Source organism: Octodon degus, unplaced genomic scaffold (genome assembly GCF_000260255.1).
Source record: "Octodon degus isolate 3935 unplaced genomic scaffold, OctDeg1.0 scaffold00041, whole genome shotgun sequence".
NCBI lineage: Eukaryota > Metazoa > Chordata > Mammalia > Rodentia > Octodontidae > Octodon > Octodon degus.
The window spans coordinates 2,989,028-3,015,671 of NW_004524617.1; the positions used below are offsets into that span (position 1 = coordinate 2,989,028).

The 26,644-nt window shown below is 37.1% G+C and overlaps 1 protein-coding gene across 4 annotated transcripts in view; it reads left to right on the forward strand.

Annotated features, from left to right (window-relative positions):
• Window positions 1-26,644, forward strand: part of Dmd (dystrophin) — a 1,613,500-nt gene that overhangs the window by 1,380,892 nt on the left and 205,964 nt on the right. For all 4 annotated transcript variants that reach the window (XM_023715436.1, XM_023715435.1, XM_023715434.1 and 1 more), the window contains one exon: window positions 14,383-14,443. In XM_023715436.1, the coding sequence (XP_023571204.1) occupies window positions 14,383-14,443 (61 nt within the window). The remainder of the gene's footprint in view (window positions 1-14,382; window positions 14,444-26,644) is intronic.

Genomic DNA, 26,644 nt, shown 5'->3' on the forward strand with positions numbered 1-26,644 from the left:
TCAAGTATTAACATGTTGAACTTTAAGTCCCTATAGAATATGATGAAAAAACATTTAAAAATTAGAATATATATTAAAAATAGGTATAAAGAAGTTTATATTTCTTATGTTTGCACATAAGTCCAAAAATCTAACCATATACAACCTTGAAGCAGGACAGTCCAGCAATATTCATTTTTCTATCTCTTGCCTTCATTCACCACCTGGAAGGGGACTTTTAAAATGGAGTGGTCAGGGACAGTGACTATTTAAGTAGAAAAGAGATAAACCAGGTAGATATTGGGTGCCAAATGTTCCTGGCAGAGGAAACAGGAAAGGCAAAGGCCCTAAGATGGGGCATATTTTGGGGATGCGATGATTCATCTTGATTGTCAACTTCCACATATGCACATGTGGCTGGGGAGTCAGGCCAATGCACACCTTGGCCCTGGACCCTTCTGCGCTGGCTTCTCTGCTTGCTCTCTGCTTCCTGGCTGTGGTGAGGTGAGCAACAAAGGCCTTAGCAGGTTGGAGCTTATTGTGTGTGCTTAATCCCTTTGGAATTTATTTTTAGTGAGAAAGGAAGGCTTAGGTTTGTACGCTAAGAAGTGACATGTACCTAGAACATTTTTGCTGGCTGTGAGACTATATATCATTCATTGATGTATTTATTTTCCAACACTAAGCACTTCAAATATAAGGATAGTGACAGAATTCTAGTCTTGGGACACTCAGATTCTAAATGATATAGATAAACCTATAAAAAAGAAAAAGACTGGAAAGCACAAGGTCCTGAGTTCAATTTGCACTGCCAAAAAAGTAAAAGAAAAAAACTTCCTTAGTGATGGTAAAGGGTGGTTGCTGCAGCAGAGTAGAAAAGGAATGTAATTCTGCAGTGAAGGAAATAAGATGCTTTATCTTGACCAGTATTAATGCATGTTATCCCCAAGGCAGAGTATATTTCATCTGATAGGATTCGAGCAAAGAATGCTTCTAATTGCTTGGTCCTTGATTTCAATAAGCAAGAGTTACACATGCATTCTGTAACAAGAAATCAGGTTCTCCATTTCTCCTAGCTATTCTGATATGATAAATATTCTGTTTCCCAATTTTATGAGTAGTCTCCTTATAGCCCTTTTGTTCAGAAAAGGGATTTCTTATGTATGTTTAATGAATATAAATATAGGTTTTAGAGAGTGCTAATGTTTTAATGAGATAGAAATAGGCAGACAAAAGAGAATAATTGAAAGATTAGTCAACATGGGGACAATTTGATGTGAAAGAGAAAGACTGAGCCAAAAATGTCTGGGAAAAAACAGAATAAGAAAAAAATGAGTTCATTTGTGGTGTGAGCTAAGGACAGAAGGAACTTATTCTCCAAACATAAAAAGTAAATTTATTTTAGTCTGTTTTCAGCTGCCAAAACAGACTACCTGAAACTTGGTACTTTATAAAGAAAAGAGATTTATTTAGCTCACAATTTTTGAGGCTAAAACACACACATCAGGCAATCTTATTGGCAAAGCCTCCAGTGTAGGCTCCCTTAGCTATATCACCTGGTGAATGTAGCTTACACTAGCAGGAGCATCTCTCACATCTGGCATAATGCACTGTACATAGATGCAGGATGCGCCTTGATTGAACGCACAGCTGGGCACTTGCCAAACTATTCCCACTGTAATATGATAGAGATCACATGCCAGATAAGGGAGCCAGTCAAAGATGAGCTGCTTTTGCTGTTCTGTAATGCCCTAGTTACTTCTATCTAATTGCTGGGACAAAATACCTAGCACCCAAGTTAAACAGGGAAAGGTTGATTTAGCTGGCAGTTTGTAGAGGTTTTGGCCCATAATCCATCAGCTCCATGGCAGGGTGGCATGGCAGAGGGGCAACTGTTTGTGGCAGATAGAAGTCAGCAAAAGCAGCAAGCACAAAAGAGAGAGAAGTGAACCTCCTTTCCTCCCTTAAGTTGTATGCAGATTACCAGCCCTAGCGGTGTAACATTCATACCCCCAATCCTAGTACTATGCAGTGAACCTATCAGAGGCTCTAGATTCAGCTACTGGCAAATAGCTACCCCCCTCATGGCTGCATGGGGCTTTAGGAGGACCGTACAGACACAAATCATAACATGTAACAACACACTTGAAAACAAAGCAGGGTCGCATGAGAGCTAGCCTAGTTCCCACTAGGCTTCATCCTTTAAAGATTCCACCATCTCAATACTGCCACACTGAGGACTACACCTCTTACACATGAATCTTTCAGGGACACACTAAATCCCAACCATAACAGAGTTTTTGTTGTAGAACTTGATCTAGGCTGGCTATCAGGGGAGATAAACTCATTCAAAAGCTTGGGCTGGGAGGTCTGGAGTAGATTTATCTATTAGAAGCATTAGGAGAAGAGAAACAGCATTGAGCTGGATCTTTAGCTATTTTTGGCTCCTTAAATAAAAACTCACAAGGACGTTGCTGTCTTAGGGGAAAATACAGGGTATTAAGGCTTATATCTTAAACAGGACAGTATGTAATTTCAGGTCAGAATGTTCATATAACAAAACATTCACACTAATTTAAACAGGATAAGAAGAAAGATAGTAAGTTCAGTAAAGTGAAATTTAACTTAGAAATCAGAACTGAACATGCAAATTAAACTGCAAATGTCCAGTTGGTTTGATTTCTTTCTAAAAATACTTATCTATTTGCTTTGAATTCCTAAGCAATGCTGATGCAAAATGATAAAAGACAGTTGATTTTCGTAGTGGACTCCAGCTTCAAGATGCCAAAAGGAAGATTTATCTCCTTTCATGTTGTACTACTCTGAGAACCGCATAAAATTATTTTGAAGTAACAAATAATGGCTAGAAATAAAAGAAGAAGGTTTATTTCCTTGAGCTGTTTCCTGGGCTCATGCTTTTGTGAGTAACAATTTCACTTTAGAATCACAGAATTTGGGGCCGGGGAGATGGCTCAGTGGACTAAGTGCTTCCCTGGCAAGCACAAGGGCCTGAGTTCAATCCCTAGTTCTGAAAAAAAAAAAAAGAATCACAGAATCTGTCTCATTTTTCTGATTATCCAGGGATTCCTTACATTGACGTGAGGTTAGTTCATGGGATAACTATCCCACTAACTCACTGTATGCATCATAATGGTAATAAGGATAGCAGTAAGAATAGATAAGATATATTTAGACTTCATTCTCTTTTTTCTTTTTAACTTTTTTTTTTTGTGGTATCAGGGTTTGAACTCAGGACCCTGCAATTGCCAGGCAATCACTTATTCTACTGAGCAACTCCCCAGCCCAAGACTTTATTCTCTTAACACTGAAGGATTTTTATATGGATCAACCTATTTAATCCTTACAATAGCCTTGTAAAATAAGATTTATTATTGTCTCCATTTCACAGCAGAAAAAACTGAGACCAGAGCATTTCAATAGCATATTCAGGTTCATACTTGGAAACCAATATGGACTGTTGGCTTTTGAGAAGGGTTTCCAGGAACTAGCAAGTGATAACCCATAGTCTCAAGGGCATAGACTTAGAGAGATAAATCTCACTCATATTTGAATGATAGTAGAAGTAGCTAAACCAATAGAGCAGGCTGGCTTGACAATATTATCTATTCTTTAATCCCTTTGATCTTTTCTCTTTTCTCTCTCCCTCTCAGTAACTTTTGCAGACAATGATAGTGATCACAAAGCACCCTGTAAATCAGGTGGCTTGCTTCTTATTTCCATAGCACAAAACTTCTATTCTCATGCTTAGAATCTAGAGAAAACTTGACTGGAAAGTGTTGCTTCATGCTACAGGTTGGCTGGGTTTGCCTCCAGGCTGTGAGTTCAATTTAAATTATCTCTAAACATGTTGGGTTTTAAGGCCCAGGTTGAAGGATCAGAAACCCCCTAGGGCATGTTCTCATGGCAGATTGCCAGGGCATAAAAGGACAGGTCTCTATGCACATCATATCTGTAAAGCAAGTCTCCTGGGCAGCCAAGGTCAAGGAGCTGAGACACACACTGTGTTCGCCATGAAGCTATAGCTGAAGTATGCATGTTTGTTTTACAGTGGGGTCAAGAACAGGACCAAAATCCAATCTCTCCCACCCTCTTGTTCCTTTAATTGCTGTCATAGCCTTAGCTCTTTCTTACTCTTATCATCTTGCTTTCTAACAGGATGTATATCTCGTCTACAGTCATTTGGTTTTTTAATATCCAAGTTGCTCCCTGATGTCTCAGGTTGCCAATTTTACTTCCTTGAAATTTCCCTGGTGCCTAATACAATACCTTTCACACAGAGAGCATTCAGCAAATGGTGTTGACTGCCTGCCGTCTCTTAAAAGCACATCTGGAGAGACACTAAAGGCACCTGGCAATATTGCACTGACTTGTTAGTAACCTGACTTAACCCAGATGGCCCAGAGACTGTAACCACCATTACCTAGAGGAAAGTGCTCTGTAATAAAGTCAACCACTTCTGTTCAAATTTATTCAGAAATTCCAAGAACAGAACTTAGTCAAGGCCTTATGCATATAGAAGCTTATCTCCCTATCTGACCTTCTGAGGCTTAATTTCTTTCTTACTCTCCTAATAATAGTGATGAGGTTCTCAGTTTTTCTGGAAGCCAATTTGAAGGAAACTTTCTTGCACAAGTAATGCCACTGAGTACAGCTTCTTAGACTTTGTGATATTATGCAGCCAGCAGCGCAGGATATTACATGCAGTGTTATCTCTGCAACTCAGTCACCTTGCCAAGTAGTTTAGTATGAACTCTTGACTTCCAAGATCAAATGTAAGCCTGTTATTCTAAATGACTTGGCAATCTACTGACGAATCCCATGGTGTGGTATTCTGTTCACCATGTGCAATGGTCTCAGAGCTCAGCGTTCTCTGACAGCTCATATAATATTTACAGGTTGTTATTCGTGAGGAATTTTAGTTAGCCATAAAGATTTTCACAGCTATGGCAGACATTAGAGGTCTCATTCATCACTCTTGTGACCTTCCCCTCTGGAATGTAGCCCATCTGTCTCTGCTGTTGAAATCTTTATGGAAAATCTTCCCATCTTTGAAAGTTTAGTAAGTGATCTTAAACTTTTCATTGAATCTTTACTTTTGATATATGATACAGACATACAAAGCACCATTCTTATTTTAATTTACTGTTTTAAAAAGTGTTAAATTTAACTTGGTCTTTCAGAAAAATGACAAAAAACATTACTATGCTTACAAGAACTATATGTATCACATCAATAGAAAATAAAAATCATACAGAAAGCAATTTCCTATATCCCTTTGCTTGTGTGTGTGTGTGTGTGTGTGATGAAATATATCCTGTTAAAATTTGAAATGTACAACACTTTACCCTACACAGTTCATTCATCTCACATAACTGAGACTTTACACCCATTGAGAAACATGTCCCCATTTCTTTATCCCCAATGTCCACGACCATCATTTCATTTTCTGTTTCTGTAAGGGGGATTATTTTAAGATACCTCCTTTAAGTGAAGTCATTCAGTATTCATCCCTCAGACAGACTGACTCCTTGCTGTATCTTCTAGACCCATCCATAGTATCACAAATGGTAGAATTTCTTTCTTGTTTAAGGGTGACTGATACCCCATTTTTTGAAAATGTGTTGTACAGTGCGCCTTTTTTACAGGCTGCCTTCCTTAAATAGTCCAACGCTATTCTTACAGTGTTAGCTCTATTATTGTAGTCTTGTCCTCAAATATTGATGAAAAGATTCTCCTTTCAAGCATTTTAACATAAATAATCACTTCTCAAAATTTACTTCTCAGCTTATTTTTCTGCCAATGAAACCCCTCGACTGCCTAGTAACTAAGTCTTAAAAATATGGGTCGCTTGTGACTTCTCACTGCCTCTGGACACAAATTCACTTATGCCTTGTCTCTCAGCGTTACTTTCCTACTTCTGATTCAGAGTGAACGCCTTGCCTTTTTATCGTGGAGATTTTTTAATGCTAAAATAGTTTATGGCCTTCTGTTTTCCACTGTATAAAATGTAAACAAATCTGTTTATCATTGGTACTGATGAAAAAATCTAGTTGGCAGATGCCGGTGGTCTAAGAAGATAGAGATGCAGAAAAGAACCCTAAGCCCTCTCAGTTAGACCGTATTAAAAGGCCATTTTCTGACATACTTTATACTATGTGTGGTACATCAATAGTAGTCAGGAGTGGATTCAAGGGATAAAAACAAATACTTCTCAATTGAGGCAAGGAAGTTGATTCTATAATTATCATTTATATAACATCTCATAAGTATATGATTATATGCATTATTTGTATAGTAATTAACATTTTATGAACCAATTTCATGTTGATTCTAATATTTTATCCTGATGCCATTTTAGGGAGGAAGATATGATTATTCTCATTTTGCACACGGCTCAGGGAAGAAGCAACTGTGCTTAAGATCATGAAGTGATGGTCAAGATAGGACTCAAATACCATTCTGATTCTGTGCTCTGTGCATTGAGATCAAGATAATAGGTTGAGCTTTAAAACAAAAGTCTGATGTGCTGAGTGCCTTTCTAAATTCACAGCATTTACAGCTTATCAAGCAAAGAGGGATTGTGAAAGGCATATTCTCAATAATTCACTGAATCACGAGTGTATCTAATATGTCTTAAGAACTATACCAACAAATTATCATTGATCTGTGGAAAATAAATTCTTATTTTGCCACATGGATCAATAAAGAAAGACTTCTAGCAGGAGTATAATTCATATAATGTGTGTTTTAAATGCTCATAGCCTTTAAATTAGGTGAGTATATTTCTAGTAACCTTCCATAAGAAAATTAACAAATTATGTGCAAAGATTTGCATAAAAAGATGTCCATTGTGGCCTTTTTCATAATGACAAAAAACTGGAAAAAACTTAAAATGTTCTGAAAGAGAGAATGTCTTCAGTAAATTATGGTACATCTATTAATGGAATATTGTTCAGCCATTAAAAATCTATTATAAAAAAGCAAGCCCACTCTTAAATATTCACCTTAGAAAAATAAAAACTTATGCTTGCACAAAACCTGGGCACAAATGTTAACACCAGCTTCATTTTTTATTACCACCAACTGGAAACAGCCTATCAGTCAAAAATTCAATGGCCAAGTACGCTATAACACACACACACACACACACACACACACACACACACACACGTAATAGAATGTTCCTTAGCTGTTAAAATGAAAAAATCATTGATACACACAACAATATGGGTTAATCTCAGATGTATTGTGCCAAGTAGAATACAGTCAAGCAGCATCAGATTTCATCACACTACTCAAAACAGCATGCAATTTAAAACTTATGAATTGCTTATTTTTAAAATTTTCTATGTAATATATTCACACCACAGTTGACTATGAGTCACTGGAATTACAGAAATGAAAACTGCAGCTAAGGAGGGACAGCTACTAAAGAAAAGTCTGGGAATAATTAACAACTGTCTTAATCACTCTTTACAATTTCCCAAAGCATAGATGAGAAGCACTGGGACCTTGTACAAAAGGACTGGGGATAAAGAAATGAGATAAAGTAAGGTTGGCAAGGACCTTGGATAATAAAAAAAGGAATTTTTAAATTAGTTTATACACAGAGGAACTATGGGAGATGGTTGAATATGGAAAATTCTGTGTTCCAAACAGTACTTTGGAGCAGTGTATCTGTCAGTGCTCTCTAGGCTTAGCTGGGAGAGCCTGCAGAAGGTCCAAGATTGTTGCCATAGTGAGACCATGAGGAGGTATCTGCACTTTCCCTATCCTCACCCATGTTCCCCACTTCCCTGCATTTCTCTGTGGGCTGGCAATGAGATCCACATACATAGAGTCCCTAGCCTTCTTAGCTTCAAATTGGGTTCAGCCAGTAGATCTCCATAGCAGGGATGGGGAAGATAGAGAATGAGGTGAAGATGCGTCTTCCCTTGGTTCCATCCCTGCCTGCTTCTCTTGCTCAATGGCCCTGTTCTGTGACTCTTTATATCCACTACACATGCAAAATGGCTCCTCATTTTTAATACTATGCTTTATGATTTCCCTAGATCCTGTGTGCATCTCTAGGAACAGCCCTTTAATTAGACTCTCCTCACCTAATTTGAATGTGGCATCTCTTTCCTGTTAGGACCATACAGACATTGTAAGTTATGTTCTATTATAGGTTATATTCTTCTAAAAGCCAATACTATTTAAGTAAGAAAATCTGAAATGGCACGGGACATTGTAAGGCCTCTTCCCCCACCATACTTCACCCTACTTTACCCTTACCTGCAAGTGCCTAGCATGAGTCTGAGTACAAATTGCACATTCAGTAAGTTCCAGTTGGTTGACTTGAATGCTTGAATGGAGATATACTCAATAAAAAATACCCCTTAAAACCAAAATTATGTGCAAAATAGCAGGAAATATGTCCTTTATTTGTAGTGCTAGAGATCAAATCCAGGCCTTGCATATGCTACACAAGTGCTCTACCATTGGCTGCACCTGCAGATCTACAACTGTGTCTTTCTTATTCACTGCAGTAGCATGAACACTTTTTCTGTGTCTAGCACAAAAGCAGTTGCTCGGTAAAAATTTGTTTCATAAACAGTAAAGTGCTATTAGGTGTTGTTTTGTTTTTTTAGGAACTGGGGCTCTGTTTTTGTTTTCAGCAAGTGCAAATAAGTCTCATTTTAGCTTCTTTGAAATTAGCTTCTCAGAACCAAACAGATCATTTATTTTGGACACTTAGAACAGAACTCAGGGTGGAAATTACAGACCACATGGAGACAGATTTTGACCAGAATAAAAGAAGTTGTTACTAGTAATCACAAGAGATTTTTGGAAATTCAAAAGAGCTCCTTTACACCGTGGTAACGATGGCCCAGCTCAGAGGTATATGTTTGTCATCCAAGCTATTTGGGAGGCTCAGATTGTAGGATCACAAGTTTGAGGACAGCCTGAGTAACTTAGCAAGACCTTGTCTCAAAATTGGATAAATGAAAAGAAATGCTATGTTCCTCTATGAGAGAGCTCCCTAGGCTTGATCCCAGTACCACAAAAGGAAACAAAAAACAATATGGTGATCATGAAGTTGTTCAAGAAGGTCCTGGAAAATGTTTTGGTAGAAATAATGTAAAAGATAAATGTAGAAATCAAATGCAATACATAGAACTTAGATTAGATGATGTTATAATCACTCAATATTTATTTATTTTCACAGAGTTTTTGACAAATATTCATTACATACTTGTTATGTGCCCCACATAATAAAGTTCAGAGACTAGACAGATCTGGTTGTAATTCTGGGTGCACTTTCGACTAGCTGTGTGAGCTCAGTGAGTGTAGTAAACTTTCTGGAGCCCAGGCTTCTTCCTCCATGATAGGAAAATAGCATGACTTCCCTATATATTTGGGAAGATTTCATTAAGTAATATGTAGTCCAGGCTGCACAGTAGACGTGCAATGTTTGTTTTCTCCTTCTTGAATCATCTATATAACTTCATTTTGTGTAATCAACCAAAATTAGGATGTATTGCTTGCTGATTTAAAACCTAGACATGCTATTTCATGTAATCATAATTGTTTCACAATTTGTAAAATAAAAACCATACCTACCTCAGAAGTTATCATGAGCACCAATCGAGCTAGTTTAGGTTATGTTTAGGCACACGAGACTTTTAATAGCTCCTTATTTTTCCCCCCTGCCCTACCTCCTCTAGATCAATTGTTCTCTGTGGGAATGAGTTAGTCCCAAAGAGGGCAAAATTTGGTTCTTAGAGAATTTCTTTAAAAGTACTCTTTTGTTGTGTAAAACACAAAAGCACATAAACACAAACACAGTGTATCTGTAGAATTAAAATTTCATGGAGGGTATAGCATTTAGGAAAAAAAAATATGTTTCTAAATCTCCTAGGGGAAGCTAGGCATGGTTGCACTCACTTGTAATCCCAGCACTTGGGAGGCTGAGGTAGGAGGACCACGGTGACTTCAAAACCAGCCTGAGTTACACAGTGAGTTTAAGGCAGCCTGAACTATGCAGTGAGACCCTGTCTCATAAAAAAGGAAGAAAGGACAGAGAGAGAGAGAGAGAGAGAGAGAGAGAGAGAGAGAGAGAGAGAGAGAGAAACAGACAGACAGAGAGAAGGACAAGACAGACAAAGACAGATAGAGATAGAGACAGAGACAGAGATAGAGGCAGAGACAGACACAAAAAGTTAGTTCCTGGCAGATAGGGTGGGGGGATAGTGGGGAGAAGATGAAGAAACATTTTTTACTGTACCAATATAGAATGTGTCCATAAAAACAGTATTAGAATTTGTATATTTTGGAGAAGTCAAGTACCAGTGACTAATAATCATCATCGTAATAATAACAATGATGAGTTTTTAACCTCAGAAGTGAGTTATCTATTTTACCTTCAGTAGCAGCTATAGTACACATTTTATTTTTCTCGACCTTTGCCCACTTTTTTTTGGATCCAGCTATGTTATCAAGCTCCAGGTCCACCCGATTAGGGGAAAAGTAGAAAGATTGATGAATGTGTTTGGTTGGAATTCCAGAGAGTGCTCTTTTGTCATAGTTTAAATAACATTTGCATTCTTTCTAATTTTCTGGTGAGGCCCCGTGTCGATTAAAATATGGCTTAACACTGGGGTGCCTCGCTTGGCACATTCTGTTCATGCATTAAAACATGGTTGAAATTAGAACTTCCTCTAGTGTAGCCCGCATTTGTGATTTCCAGAACCACCTTGAGCGCTGTATTGAATTCTGTCATCTCAAGGGAGGAAAAGCATTTGTGTGTAGAATTGCTACCCTTTCTTGCTCTTAATAATGTACTGCATTTTAACGCAAGGGGAAATTCAGAGGTCAGTGTTGGAATAAATAAATTCATGTGTAGTTTACTATTTAAATTCAATAGACAATACCCCATGGTGCTGGTGCTTTACGATAATGAATGATTTTTACACTGGAGAATCTGAATCACAAAGCTGCACTGGAACTACATGTTGTGGTTATAGAAACATCTGTATAAGAAAATACCAAAGGACAGGCTGGTGTCATATAAAAAGTATTTGCCAATAAATCTGCTTTTGATGGACTACTAAAAATGGACACACCAGGCACAAAAGATATGTGGGTGTATTACGTAGGATAGCTTTGTGAAAGATAACAAGCTTCTACTGGTGCACTGAGATAAGAAACAGCTGTTGTTGACGTCGGCACTACTGCAAGAAATGAAATAATTGTGAAGGCACATTTATGAGAGTTACCATGTATTTGACTGAAGTTTGAATAGAGGCAAGACCAGAGTCATCTGGTAGCCCCAGATGAAATTACCAACAACCCTTTAACAGTCTCTTGGGGAGAAGCACTGAGTCTGATCCCGCAGAACCAGCCTACAGTGGTGTGTTATTTCTAAAACTAGTAGTGTGTGTGCCTGAGGTGGCAATGGGGCAGGGCAGAATGGGGAGGAGGCTGCTATTATTTTTCTTTTTTTTATTGCCTCCAGGACATTGCTGAGTGTAAAATTTCAGGGTTTCAAATGATGACTGCAAAACAGTTGCTTTAGTGAATTTAGAAACTATGAGTCAAAGGGGAAAAACATCGTTTATGGAAGAAAAATGTACTGAATCTTAGCATTGGACCAATTTGATAGCTATACATAAAGACAGAAGACAGGTCTTTTTATTTTAAAGACAAAAGATTTGCACTCCAGTTACAAAAACATAGAAATTCTTAACATGGCACTAATAATTTATGAAAAATTATTTTTAAATCTTTGCAACCACTTAGTTCAAGCATATTCTGATGATTCCTCTAGCATATAACAGGAATTGTTTTCCCTTTAATGTTTGACAACACAAAGTGAACTGTATATCCTCTGGGTAGGTCTTGCTATTACCTCAGCCGGCCACCATGGACTCTCCTGTTTCTTGCTGATGTATAGCTATCCACTTGAAGGTGGCTTTCTTCAGACAAAATCTCCTTAGCTGGACCACACAGACTGCAGAGTGGAGAGCTACTTAGGAAAAGTGTAGGGAGTCAAACTGGCTCTTCTGCTACTGAAAGACATATCTGGCATCCTCAGAATCATATTTAATTTCTGGACCATCAGAATGATAAAGAACTGGAAAAAGAGAGATAGAAAATTGTGACACCTCAGTCCATACAGAACTTTAAGGAAAGAATAGCCTTTCTTTTCCTGTTGTGGGCATTTGTAAGCTTGGCATTCACAGCCAGTGAGGGCTGGACGAAGAACTCTCCGGAGTTCTCTTCCCTTTATGACACTAATTTTAAGGAAAAAGTATACCAAACAGCCAGGAACTATGATTTCTGACTTTCTGCTCTGCTTGCAAGCAGAGAGAGGGCTTGGGTTTTTAGAATTCCATAACATCAGACTATGACCAGGTGGGTTAGAGGGTACAGTCCAAGTTCTTAAATCAGCTCTTATTTACTCTGTGAATTAATGGAGACAGAGACAGAAAAGCTCTGTTCTTGAGAAGAAATATAGAGCAAGAGGAGAATTGGGAAAGAAAAGGAGAGTCAGGGATGAAAGGGGAAGAAGGAAAAGCAATGGAATAGAAAAGAAAGGAATAGACAAAGGACAGGAAAACTCAAGGTAAGGGGCTACTTCACAGCAACAGCTAAATGTCTTCTTTCTCCATATTCAGCATCTCTGTCTACCAAAATGAAAAAGCATAATTAGCAGTTAAATACTAATCTATTTCCTATATCATTCAAATGATATATCTCCAAGGTACAAAGCAGCACGTCTGGTTAAAGGTTGCGTGATTCAATCCATTATTCTATGTAAAACAAAGAAGCTGCAGTTTCATTACCATTCAATTGTCTGGCAGTAGGTGAAGTTAACTTTTATTAGAAGCTGTTCTTTCATATTATACAGTGTAGTCAAGGATATATTAGCTTTGACGTCTTCCTACATCTCAATATGCTGCAAAGTGAATTTACTGAGAGACTAATTTAGAAGAAAGCTTTTCATAGGCGGAAATAATGATCAACATCCGCCGAGCTTCCAGTCATTAGTGGGACAAAGAAAAAATCATAAAAATATACATACGCATAAAATTGCTAACTGTTAATAATTATACTTCTTATGTTTCTATCTTGGATGATAGCCTATGTTTTCTAAAACTCCAGTCTTAAAACCATATTTAGGAGGAAGATTTTACTGTTGAGGAAATGTTATACTGCCTTCTAAATTTAATTATTTTGTTTTAAAGAAAGAAAAAAAATCTCACCAAAAAGTATATAAAAGTATTTTTAGAGGTTCAGCTAGAGTAAAGTAAAAAAAAAATGTTTTAAGCCCTACAACCTAAGCATTTTTGAAAAGGCTGAAAAACAACACACAATGTGCTCACCTGTAATCCCAGCTACTCAGGAGGCTAGAACAAGAGGATCAGAGTTCAAAGCTAGCCTGTGCAGGTTAGCAAGACTCCCCTCACACATGCAGTGTATCCATGGCCATCTTGAAAAAGCTTAAAAAATAATTGGTTTGACCCAAACACAATAAAGTGAAATCTAAGGATGTATAGCACAAACACATGTGCATGTGCACACACACATGTATACACACACACATACACACACAAAACACACACACACATGCACATCTACACAGATAAGCACTGGGCTACATAAAGTATGCGAAACTTTTATTACTCTTTGATATCAGATGCAATTCTGTCACTATTGCTTCTGTCTTGCAAGATCATGCTTGGAGCTGGGGTTGTATCTCAGTGGCATGTTTCAGTGGCACTGGTCTGGTACCTTCACCACCCCCGTAGAAAAAGAAGATTATACTGATCATTTTGAAGCACCAACTAAACATATGATTGGCAAATGAATTTGGAATCTCTCTCCTTCTTTTTAAGTTTGGATCTCCATTAAGCCAAATAAAAAGAAAAACAAGCATACCAAGGTGATGAGCACAGTACTTTAGTTTCAATAACTTAAAATGTAAATCGAAAAATATACATAAACACAGAGGGATGTTTCAGCTACTGAACTAATAAACCTAGTCAGTCACATAGAAAAAGATATCAAGAAGCAGCAACAGAAAGTTTTATAAGAAAAGCACCTAGTGGAGACACAAAAGAGAAAACCTGTCAGGCTACTTCCTCTGTTTCTTATCTCTTCTATAGGTTTAGCACTAGAAAGCCCCCCAACTCTTTGTGTCTACCTTTGTGCCTGAATGAGTTCAATTTCACTTAGACTAGGACAGAAATTTCAGAACAGCAGGTTAATCCATCCTATCTTCATGGGCAACTGAGCAAACAGACCAATATCAGTGTAAAATTGTAATTCTGGAGATTAATGTTGTCTTTCCTGTTTGTGGTGAATTTGACCTCCTTGCCTCCCTCCCCTCTTTTTCAGCTTCTGTCCAGGGTCCCTGGGAGAGAGCCATCTCACCGAACAAAGTGCCCTACTATATAAAGTAAGTTGCAAGAGTCATATTCTTCAAGGAGCATATTGTGGCTAAAATGTATATTTTCACAAATTAATCTTTTAGAAAAATACATTACCTTCATCTGTATCGCCTATTTCTTTCTTCCTCCAGGATGTTTGGATAGTAAACTTGTGCTAAAATTAGCTCTGCAAATTTGCTAATACAACAGGGAACTGCTTTTAAGGAAAAAAATCATTTAATCAAGTATATATGATGTGAGAGCTTTTGGGGGGGAATATATTTTTTACCATAGGACAAAAATCTCTAGACAATACTGTTGTTAGTGAGAGTGAATATTGCCCGGAAAAAAATATTTTGAGGGGCTTCCTACATTTCTTTTTCAGGCAGATGTGGAAGATTTCTGCAGTTATATGTACACAAAGTGTTTTAAGTGGATGAATACTTCATCTATCCCAAAGGCAGGCAACAGTACCCCCTGATTTGTGGAACTGATATACTTGTTTCTTATATGTAACAGTCAGTTGTTGTTGCCTAGTCAGAGTAGTACTGTTTGCTGGGACCATTCATGTCAGTAAAGGACTCAAGTCAAGGGAAAGATATTCTGTGAAATAGAAATTATGATATATAGGTTTGACATGAAAGAGAAAGGAGCAAGGATATTGCATTGGTATAATACCTTTCCAGTCTCACATCAATCATGTGATTGAGTCTAACTTAACTTTAACTTTAAGTTGGCTACCCCGACAATTAGAGTTAATCAGGCTCAGGAAAATCTTCAGTACCAACTGAAGTCTTTGAACTTGCTTTTGCCAAGAGTCTGGGTTGACTACAAATACTAAATGCTTTCCCATTTTTTCAGCCTGCCATCTCTTATTGAGTCTGTTTTTATTCTCCTACCCATTAATTCTTCATAATTCAGTTCTAAAGAAATAATATTAGTCCTAGACCTTCATTACTACAATTCTCAAGAAATATGATTTTGTTAACTCAAAAGAATGGGGGTGAATGGTTTTTTAAGGAGAGACATGTTGTGTCAGAAGTGGTCTCACCTTTGTCTTTTTTCTTTCTTCGCCATCCTGGAGACTGAACTCAGGACCTTGTGCTTGCCAGGGCATGTGCCTATGCTATCTCCCTGGCCCCTACCCTTTGTCTTATTAATTTTTTCCATGTCAGGGCCAGAGAGATGGCTCAGTGGAATAAATAATTCCCTGGCAAGCGCAAGGGCTTGAGTTCAATCCCCGGTTCCGCCAAAATAAATAAATAAATTTTTCCATATCAGTTCTCTCTCCTAATTTTTTTTTTTTTTTGTACCAGGGATCAAACTCAGGACCTTGCATTTGCCAGGCAAACACTTACTCAACTGAGCTATCTCCCTGGCCCCATCTCTTTCCTAATTTTTAAAAATTCTCCCTTTAACATGCTTTGATTTCTTCAATTTTCCTACCTTTTAAATTAATTATTTTTATTACACCGAATTGTTCCATTTTGTGACTCATGTTTTTAATACCTATTTAAATCATGTTTTATTAAATAACATGTTGATTTAGACATGCACTACATTGTTTTTCTTCACCATTATTCTCCAAGTTTCTTCACCACTATTCTCCAAGCACCTATGTGGTGCTAAGTCTTACAGCTGGCCTTCGCTCTCCCCCAGTTCTACTGTCCTTTTGCCAAATATTCACCTTCTCCCTCATCCACATATAGTACAAGAGATCCCAGGATTGCCAAAAAGAACCAAAAATTAGGTCAGTCCAAGACAATAAACATGTGACAAGTTCAAAAAAGCTGTAATTCCCCCCTTTCAAGTGAATTAGTCGCTTGCTTCTCCTCGGTGAATTTGAGAGTAACTTACATATCTTTTTAGTCTAGTGCTCCTCGTACTTGAAATTGTAGTACATTGCTCCATAAGGGCATCAGTCTTTGAATAAGAAAACCCAAATTCTGTTCTTGTCACTGACATTATTTTGAGCTAATTATGTGATCTTGGGCAAGACATTAACCTATTTAAACCTTGATATCCCATTTATAAAGTAATACATTTGAGTAGCTCACATCTAAAGTCCTTTTTAGCTCTCAGAACCAATGAATATGAGTTCCTTTTAATGAGTGTTTATTTATTAAAAAGGAATAGGAGCTGAATGTGGTGTAGAACATCTGTAATCTCAGCACTGTGGGAGAGTGAGACAGGAGGAGCACAAGTTCAAGCTCAGCCTGGGAAGTGAGTGAGATCCTACCCCAAAAGTAAAAGAGTTAGAGATGTAGCTCATTGTGAAGGCCTTGTGTTCAATCCTCAGTACCAAAAATATATTATTATCTATTAATTTTTCACTCTTTATCTTCAGACACTTCCTCTCAATCTACTCCAGTTATCTCTTTCAGGAGCTCAAAGCTTGCTGGACAATTTAAGCCTAGTGTTCTCCTTGGCTCAGTAGTAAGAGATGTAATACAGTAGAGAGGGAAAATTAATAGTAGAACAGGACTATGGAGACCTTATGTACTTCCAAGTGATTAGTTCTTTGGAATGAGGAAGTACTTTATTTCTAAAGAATATCTGGGAGGGCTGGGGAGATAGCTCAGTTGAGTAAGTGCTTGCCTGGCAAGAGCAAGGTCTTGAGTTTGATCCCTGGTACCAAAAAAAAAAAAAAAGGAATATCTGGGAAACTTTATAGAGAATAATTTTCTGTACAATTATAATCTATTTAAAATTTGGGATTTATTTGAATCATTTGCCATGACAGAAAGGAAATACTTATTTGTGTTTTAAACAAAATTGGTACAGGAAAGTCTTGAAAAAAAAATTTGGGATTATATTATATAATTTTCAAATAGAACTCTAAAATGGTAAGCTGTAATATAGGCAGAACATATATTCGTAAAATGTAGTTTTTGCTTGTTTGTTGGCTTGATTTTGGGTTTTGTGTGTGTGGTGCCAGGGATCAAACACAGGGTCTTGCACATGCTACCTACGAAGCTATATCCCTAATGTATAAAATATGCATTGATATCATTTCTGTTTTATTATTACCCATTACTGTTGTCTAATACATTGTATTTAATGTATATTAGCTTGATGTGTAGGACTCAGTAGGCTTAATACACTGGTAAATGCTATTCATAATCTGACATGCTTTTCTTGTTTCAAAAATAACAGTAAAAATGAGTTTACAATGACACTGTTTCGGTCCCCATTTCCTTTTTTTTTAATCTTCTTTGTCTTGATTTCTATTCAAAATTTTTTACCACAGATTCCCAGCTGCAAAACCAGGTGTCTTCTCTGGCTATCTTTTTTAATGCTTTACAACTTTTCCTTTTTCACTGCTGGGAAAAACTAATCATCTAACAAGAGGTTTCCATACAAATAGCACATGTCATTGTTGGTTGCTGAGTTGTGCATTCATCCATCAGGTGTTAAGTCCTTGACAACATCTCGTGCTTTAGATTGCAAATCAAGCAGTGTTTGTGCCTGTAGTACACCATCAGCTTTTCCTGCGATACTGTGAACCTCGATTTTGGTTCTTCAAACTACATGTTTGTCTAGTTTATTAGTTCATAGCATACATCATTGTTACAGTTTTCATATTCCCTGTCCCTTAGGACTCTCTTATTTCTGCCAGAATCTCTTTCAAGTTATTTGATTACAGCTTTCATTGCCACTGAAAAAATAATCACCAACAATGTTCAACCTGTTACAACTGCCTTCTCTGCTCTCTGCCATTTTGTAGTTTTTTGGCCTACTGTCAGGCTCATGAAAATTTCAATATAATAGCCTTTAACCAGCTGCTGCATTCTGTCATGATTTCTTTCACCTTTTTATGTTGCATGCTCCCATATGGGTAAACCAAACAGAGCCAAGAGCTGGGACTCTCTTGCTTTCTTAATGAGTTCAAAAATTATTCTTCTGTGTTCTGGGCTGTCATAAAAATTTAGGAATCCCACAGTTGGATGCAGGATGTTCCAACATAGATGTCATGAAAAGACCGTAAGAAATATCACAGTGGGTCAGAACAACAGGGCGACCAGCCCGAACTCTGTCGCAGATGAAAGCACCAATAGTTGCTTTGCCAGTAAACCTATTAATTTTTATTTTAAGAATTAGAATGCATCATGATCATTCCTTAGTGAAGTATTGTAAATCAATTGGCAGTTTGTTTATCCAACGGTGCGTTACACTTTTACCATTTGTTACCTTGGCCTCGTCTTGGAAATAAGTTCCATAGTTGGTACTAACTCCTATGTAGATCAAGGCATATTTTAACTTCTCTTGAATTTACATCATTTAACCTCAAGGACTGGCCCCAATTAAATGTCTTAGAATTCAGTGAATCCATTTATATTTACCTTGAGTTGAATTTAATCACACATGCCCCTACTAATAACCCTTTTCATTTTCATCTTCCTGGTCTGAGAAATTCTAATCTGTTTTAGTCTTTTAGTTGTCCTTGAATGAAAGATAAGCTTTTCCCTTTATCATCTTAGCTGCTTTTCTCTGGATCTTTTCCAGCTATGTAATATCTTCCTTGGGATAGCATGACCAGAAGGGCCCAAATATTGGTTATTAAATTTGTTAGCATTGTTTCAAAAGTCTCATTCCCTCATGAAGAAAGCAAATGCTGCTCCCTGTCTCCCATTGGTGCCAAAATGGAGAAACCAATTGAGGTCATAACCTGTTCTACATATATTAGTTCTAGCTGAAGGTTGATTTTCTGCTAGTTTTCTGAAATACCAGATGAATTGCTTGACCTTACATTTCTGCCAGCTGTCTCTTCGGAAGGATTTGATTTTTAGACAAGCTGGTCCTTTTCCTCCTTCAAAGACGCTGTGGTTGCTAAATATTGGGAGAAATTTACTAATGAAACTCAGTAGTAAACCTGCTGACTCAATCAGCAGTAATGCATTTCATCAGGTTCCTTTCTAAATATCTCTGAAGCACTTCACAGAAGAGTGAAAAACGGGGTTGTGGGAAAATAAATGTTCATTTTTTAAAAATATGTAGTGTTCAAAATGCAACTCATGTCCACAGGACTATCTTTTCCTGCTGGTTATTTGGGATGTTGTATATAGTTTGCTAGACATGACTTTGATTTACCCTTCTCTCCACTCAATCTCTGATATGTTTCTACTGCCATTTATTGTTTCTGAGTTTCTCACAACTTTCTGATAGTTCCTTCTTAGTATATTGCAGCATAAAACCTCCTTGGCTAAAGTTAACACTTTAACTCATCATTTCTTACTTCCATTGCTATGTCTAACCACAAGACTGGTTCATTTTCTGACTCACCTGTCGTCCTATGGCCTACCTTTGCCATATCTCTGCATGGCATTGTGCCAACCAACCCAAATGTATCATTTGGGATTGGTGCTGTCCTGTATCCATCCTATTGGTCCACTTCCTGGTGAGAACTCATGGGTCTGGTTCTCATTTTTAGAACTTGTGTTTCCTTGCTCGGGTATGGTAGCACTTGAGTCTTTACACCATCTCCCTCTTATACAGTATCCCTTCTGCTTCTACTTTCCAGGCAAGTTTTCAGATGTCAGATACTTCTCTTGCTTTCAGTATATCTTGCTCTCCTTCTTGTTCCAGTTCTTGTTTGTGCCAAGAAATGCTCTAATTAAAGTTTTTGCTGTTTTATTTTTTCCTCTGAATTATTGATTGCTATTCTGCTACCTAAATTTATTATATACAGAGGAAGCAGCAGCTATCCATGTCTTACTAACAGCAGTCAACATGCTAAATAGCTCTACATCAACTGCTTTGTGGTAGATATATCTTCTGGCAATGAGATGAACTCCTATTATAAAGAGTGCTGGATTGTGGTATCTGACTTGGAAAACGGTTCCAATTTCCACTCCTGTGGAAAGAAGTGGGTTCCATTTCCGACTCCTGTCTGTCTATTCTAAAAATTGTACCAGTATTTTCTGACTTTTAGTTAGAAAATTGGTTGCATTTTGGTATAGATTTTCATGCAATATGAACATATTTTATGATGTCTAATTTTGTGTTGCTTTTGGTAAGATCCTTTTAATATATATTTTCCTGAAAAATATACGTTTTAGCAGCTGACAAAATTAAATTGTGGGAATCTGAAGCAGACCAGACATCAAAAGACTTGAAATCTAGTTCCAACTTCTCTCTTTTCTAGCTATCTGATCAATCCCAAATCACTTCTCTAGGCCTCAGTTTCTCCTTCTGTCATCCAAGGAGGCTGAACCACATATCATAAGTCATTTCAGTCTGACATTCTCTGAATTCATGAATGTTGACTTTGAAATAGAAATTGTTGGTGACAGTTTTCCAGAAGAGTGAAAATGAATCTTCATATTGCCCTTGAAGATTCCTAGTGAACCATCAATCTTATCAGGAGGGAACGGACAAGTAATATTAAACCTTTTACTTAACCATTTAGCACCATTGATGATATGAAGAGGATATAACAGAATCATCTCTCTAATTTGTGCTGTCAGTCTTTAAAGATGCTGCTGAATATCTCTGGGTAATTAGATTTTTGAAATTGCTGCCAAAAGCCTGGTGCTCTGACTTTTCAAAAGGCTTCAGTACACAAAGATAACCTAGAGGTCACTCTCTTCTTCTGTGCTTTCTCCTCCACAGTGTGATGATTCCAAAGGTCAAATTAGCTGAGTTTCATTAACCACCATGAAGGAATAGGCAGTAGTCCTTAAATGATGATATAATCATGAAAACAACTCAGGATAACATATTAACAGAAGGAGAATGAATGAGATGCCAAAGTACTACACAGATTATTGATTCTATCCTTTGGTTTTGCCGATCTTGTTGGGAGGTATAGATACTGATATTTTCTGTATCTCATAGGAGCATAAAAAAATCTATCCTCAGACTAGGCTATACCCCTTTGATGGTGGGCTTGCCTAACATATGGGGACCTCTAGTTTCCATTATCAGCAAGAAAGAAAGAAAGAAAAAGAAAGAAAGAAAGAAAGAAAGAAAGAAAGAAAGAAAGAAAGAAAGATATTCCTTTTGTAGTTTGATAAGCCAGTTTGTATAACCTTGAATGAAGTAACAGATTACATGAGGATAGGTACTTTGTCTTTTTCTAGCATATTGTCTCATAGACAGCATGTGTTCCATAAATATTTGAAAGAATGGATTAATAAATGAACATATACCAGTAATTTTATGTGCTTTTCGGTAATATGACTCTTCTCTGTTTTCCTTCAGAAGATCTTTTCATGTGTGTGTGTTTTGTTTTGCTCTGTTTGCACTGCTGGAAATCAAATCAGGTCCTTATATACATGCTAAACAGGTACTGGACCACTGAGACACACCCACCCAGCCACTATGTGTCAATGTAGATTTATTGCTTGAATATATCTCTCATACACTCTAGACGTTAACTGTAATGTTAGAAAGTGCACCAAGTCTTTGATAAACTTTCTTGTGTCTCATGTAATTTGGTACCACTAAGACAGACCTTAATGTGCAAGTCTGAACAGTTCATACGAAATCCTGAGATCTAAAATGTGCAGGGCCTTAAATTTAACCACAAGAACCACCAAAAACCAAAGTTCAAGATTCTCTTTGGGGCCAAAGAGATAGCTCAGTAAAATAAGCACTTACCTGGCAAACGCGGGGTCCTGAGTTCAATCCCTGGTACTGCGCGCACACACACACACACACACACACACACACACAAAAGGATTCTCTTCAGTCTTTATGTAACAATGGCATTTGTGCTATAACTCAGCCCATTTGGGACTGAGATTTTCCTTATTAATAACAAGGAAGTAGAACCAGATAATATTTCTATAGAAATGAGATATTTTGTTTTTCCTAAGTATTATTCATAAGGCTTCTTCTATTTTTCCAGTGCTCAATAGAGCTTTAAATTGATCAACTACTGTGTCTCATGGAACAGTGCATGTAATATCAACTTTGGCGGCTGGACTCTTATACTGTGCATTAGGAGAATGCTATAAATGATAAAGTGTTTTGTCTTACAGAAAGAACACTACATATAGCATCTTTATGTTATATGAAGTGCTAAAAGTTGGATATATATATATATGACAGCTAAAATATAATGTATGCAGGTAACAATAAAAAAATCTACAGTAATACACATGGTATAACATAGATATGCCCTATGTCATATCATTCATGATACTTCTAAGAAGGTGAGCCCACACAATATTCAAGCCTATTCCCTCAGAAGGAGAGATATAAATTATTTCAGCTATTGCCTCATTTTCTTCTAACTTTGTTGAACAAACCCTTTATTGCATAAAGGTATGGTAGAGAAAAACATTGCTGTTAGCAGCAAAAACATCTGCACTTGAAACCCAGCTCTACTATATTCCAACCCTGTTACTTGAATAGTTTACTAAAGCTGATGCCCATGCTACTTCATAGCATATGAGGAATGGTACTCAGGAAATGTCCACTGGCATTCTCTCTGTCCTCTAAAACCAATTCAAGTCTAATTGACTGCTGCAAGATATAAACTACTGGATGTTAGGAAAACACTCATAGAAATACATCCAGTATGGTGGACATTTGGGTTGTTTCTAAGATACGGCTGTTATAAACTGTGCTGCTATAAACATAAATGCTCATATATCATTATGGCATGATTTTTTTAATTCTCTCAGGAAGATACCCAAAAGGGGAATACCTGTGGCAAATGAGACTTCTATTCCTGGATTTTTTAGGAAGCTCCACACTGATTTCCATAGTGGTTGTACCAGTCTACACTCCCACAAACAGTGAATAAGCGTTCCTTTTTCCCCACAGCCCCGCCAGCATTTGTTGTTGATTGTCTTCTTAGTGATAGTCATTCTTTCTGGAGTGAGATGGAATCTCAGTGTCATTAAAATTTTCATCTCTCAAATAACCAGTGATGTTGACCATTTGTTCATATATATATTTGCCATTTGTATTTCTTCCTTGCAGGGCCGGGGAGATAACTCAGTAGAATTAAATGTGTGCATTCATCTCAGAGGCCTATTCTTTGATAAGATCTTTAAATTTGGGGTGTTCCGATTTTTCAATTCTTTATATACTCTAGATATTAGTCTTTTGGAGAAAATTGGCTAAAATTGTTTTCCCACTCTCTGTGCTGTCTTTTAACTCTGTTGGTGATTTATTTTGCTTTGCAAAAGATTTTTAGTAGAATGAGAGCCCAGTTACTGATTTTTATATTATTTGCCACATAATTGGAGTTTTGTTCATGAAATCTTTGCCTATACCTATGTCTTCAACAATTTTGTCTATTTTCTCTTCCACCAGATTTAGAGTTTCTTTTTTAATAACTAGATTTGTGAATCCATTTTGATTTTATTTTGTTGCATAGTGATAGACATAGGTCTAGTTTTAGTTTTTGGCATATAGAAAACCAGTTTTTCCAGCACCATTTATTTAAGAGGATATCTTTCTTCCAGTTAATGTGTTTGGTCCCTTCATCAAAGAAAAGGTGGCTGAGTGGGTTTTAAGTTGTTTCTGCACCCTCTATTCTGTTTTATTGATCTTCAGGTCTGGTTTTTGTTGTTGTTGTTTGGCCAGTACCATGGAGTGGATAAAATTATATGTTATTTATTATACAATGGAGTATTTCTCAGCCATAAAAAGAACAAATGAGACAATTCTAGATAAATGGATGTACCTTGAGACCATACTCTTAAATGAAATGAATCATACACACATATGTAAACATTTCATTGTCTCCCTGTTGTGTGAAACTGAAAGACGAAATAGGGACCAAAATGTACAATAGATATTATGAAACAGATAGAAATTGTTCAAGAGGAAAGAGGAGCTAGGATGGGGAAAGGGTTAATGGAAAGAAGGCAAAGATCAATTTTAAAAAATGATAAAATGGGAACAAAGCTTTGTAAATAGGGAGGGTAAAGGGAGTTGAAGAGAGAGAGGAGACTGAGGGGGAAAGCTCAAAATATATCATGTACAGGTATAAATCACCTGTGATAAATGTGATCTTTATATATAGCTAAATTATTGTACTAATAAACATAATTTTAAAAAATGAATCCAGTATGAGTTACATATTTGTAATATTTTCTAGGCCCCAAATATATCCCTGGTCAAATTACTTTATTTTCCTTTGTAAGAGTTCCCATACAATGTAGGGTATGTACAACTTCCCTCAAATTCCTGAGCTCCTCCACAGCTTCTCTAATCACTTCTTATCCTGGCCCCCTGGGAAACAGCATCCTGTTCCCAGCACAAAGGTCACCAGCAGCCCAGACAACATTTTAAAATAACTTAATAACCCTGAACTGCCTCTCCCCTTCCAATCATTTCCTTACAGCATTAGGCCTTTGAACACTGACCTGGTTGTAGAAAATGTCCCTTTCTCAGCAGCAAAACTTGAAATCCTATTCGCTCTACCCTTCATCATTTCAGGACATAGGGTGGTAGGTGAGTCAGGGGTAGAGAGAGGTAGTGAAATACTTCATATTGGAAGGATGTTAACATGTTAACACATATTTAGGGTCTCTCTCCCTCTCTCCATGTGCATATTAATGTTTCTTCTTTTAAAAAAATAAATGGTAAATACATTGTGTAAGTCTATGTTGTCACTTTGTAAGAAATTTTAAGATCCTTGTTCAAGATAGAAAAAAGAAAACTCTCTGCCTTTTGCAGCAGTCTGAGAAGCTAGTACGACGAGCCCTGCCTGCGGCTTAGCCCACTGTCAGCATTCAGCAAATGATCACGTCTTCTGTGATATCATTAACTCCTGGGTGGATGAAACTGAGAAGCTTCTGTGCCCTTCGTAAAACTTTCAATTGGTTTTTTTGTTTTTCTTTCCTGGTGCATCCACATCCATCTTGGTCCCCAAAGCCATTTCATGTCAGAGTCAGTGCAAAGAGTCATTTTTAACTTGTTTCTTTGTTGTTTTAGAAAGAATATGTGCTGTCATTTTCTTTCCTTTGGCTTTGGTCACTTTTGCTTAGTCTGAAGCTTTCTGTAAAGGGATTTTCTTATAGTTAAAATCCATATAATCTCCTAGATAGAAGGAAAAGCAAGCCAGGCATGGTGGTGCATACCTGTGATCCCAGCACTGTGGGAGGAGCAAGTAGGCAGACTGTAACTGCAATACCAGCCTGGGCAACTTAGTGACTTCGCAAGACCTTGCCCTGAAATAAAAAGTGAAAATGTGTAGTGGTATAGATCATCACAAAGTCCCTGGGTTTGACCCCCAGTACCACGGGAAAGCAAACAGAAAATAAAGAAATCTGTAATTTGTGTGAATCCACTTTGAAATCTAAATTTGATACTTATGTAATATTTATTTTTTTAATTTGAAAATGCTTCTTGCATTGACAGAAAGAAGAACAAAGTTCTCTGAGAGAGCCTATTTATTTTCCCTTTATATATTATCTCCAATTCTAGAAAATTGCATTTCTTGGGCCAGGGAAATGGCTCAGTAGAATAAGTGCTTCCCTAGCAAGCACAAGGACCTGAGTTCAATCCCTGGTTCTGGAAGAAAAAAACATCAAATTAGAAAATTACACTAGGAAAAATTCAGTTCCAGAGCTAGCAGCGATGTATAACAGTTAAATATTTCTATTTGAAACTATGTAAGTAATGTTTGTTTTTTTAACTGTTACTTTAGAAAAGATACTGGAGTTATCAAGGGCCTCTATTGTCGCCTTGTTAGCATTCTCTGTCATCTTTCTAGTTTAACTTTTGAAATATCAATATTAGCTATTTCACAATTAATCTATTTTCTATGCACTTGATAATGATATCTCCTAGTAACAGAGAAAGGTGCGAGTGTGTTGAGAATAACCAAATTAACTAAATATCAAACTTGCAGTCTTTTATTTCTAATGGAGATCATTACAGCCCTGTCTCCATATATCTCCTACATTATACCATCTACCTCACTCCAGTTTGCTTCAAAATTTTGTGATACTTCAAACATGGGCCCATATATATTCACTGAACAGTCTTGACCTCTGTAACCAGCCTATGAGTTCTGATAAGAAAGAGATTTAAAGATGTTTTCCTAAGCTATTCTTACAACAGGTTTGGCAATAGGAGCTGCTAAAGTAATTCATTCAGTTGAAAATATTTCTCCAAAATGGTAAGTTTCAAAGATTCAGTTTACATGTTAGTCCAACCAGGTAACCAACCTCACGAAGCACTAACTGATACATTTTATTTTTATTTTTTTTTTATTTTTTTTCTACAGTTTTATTGATAAACATATAGCAATGAGACAGTTT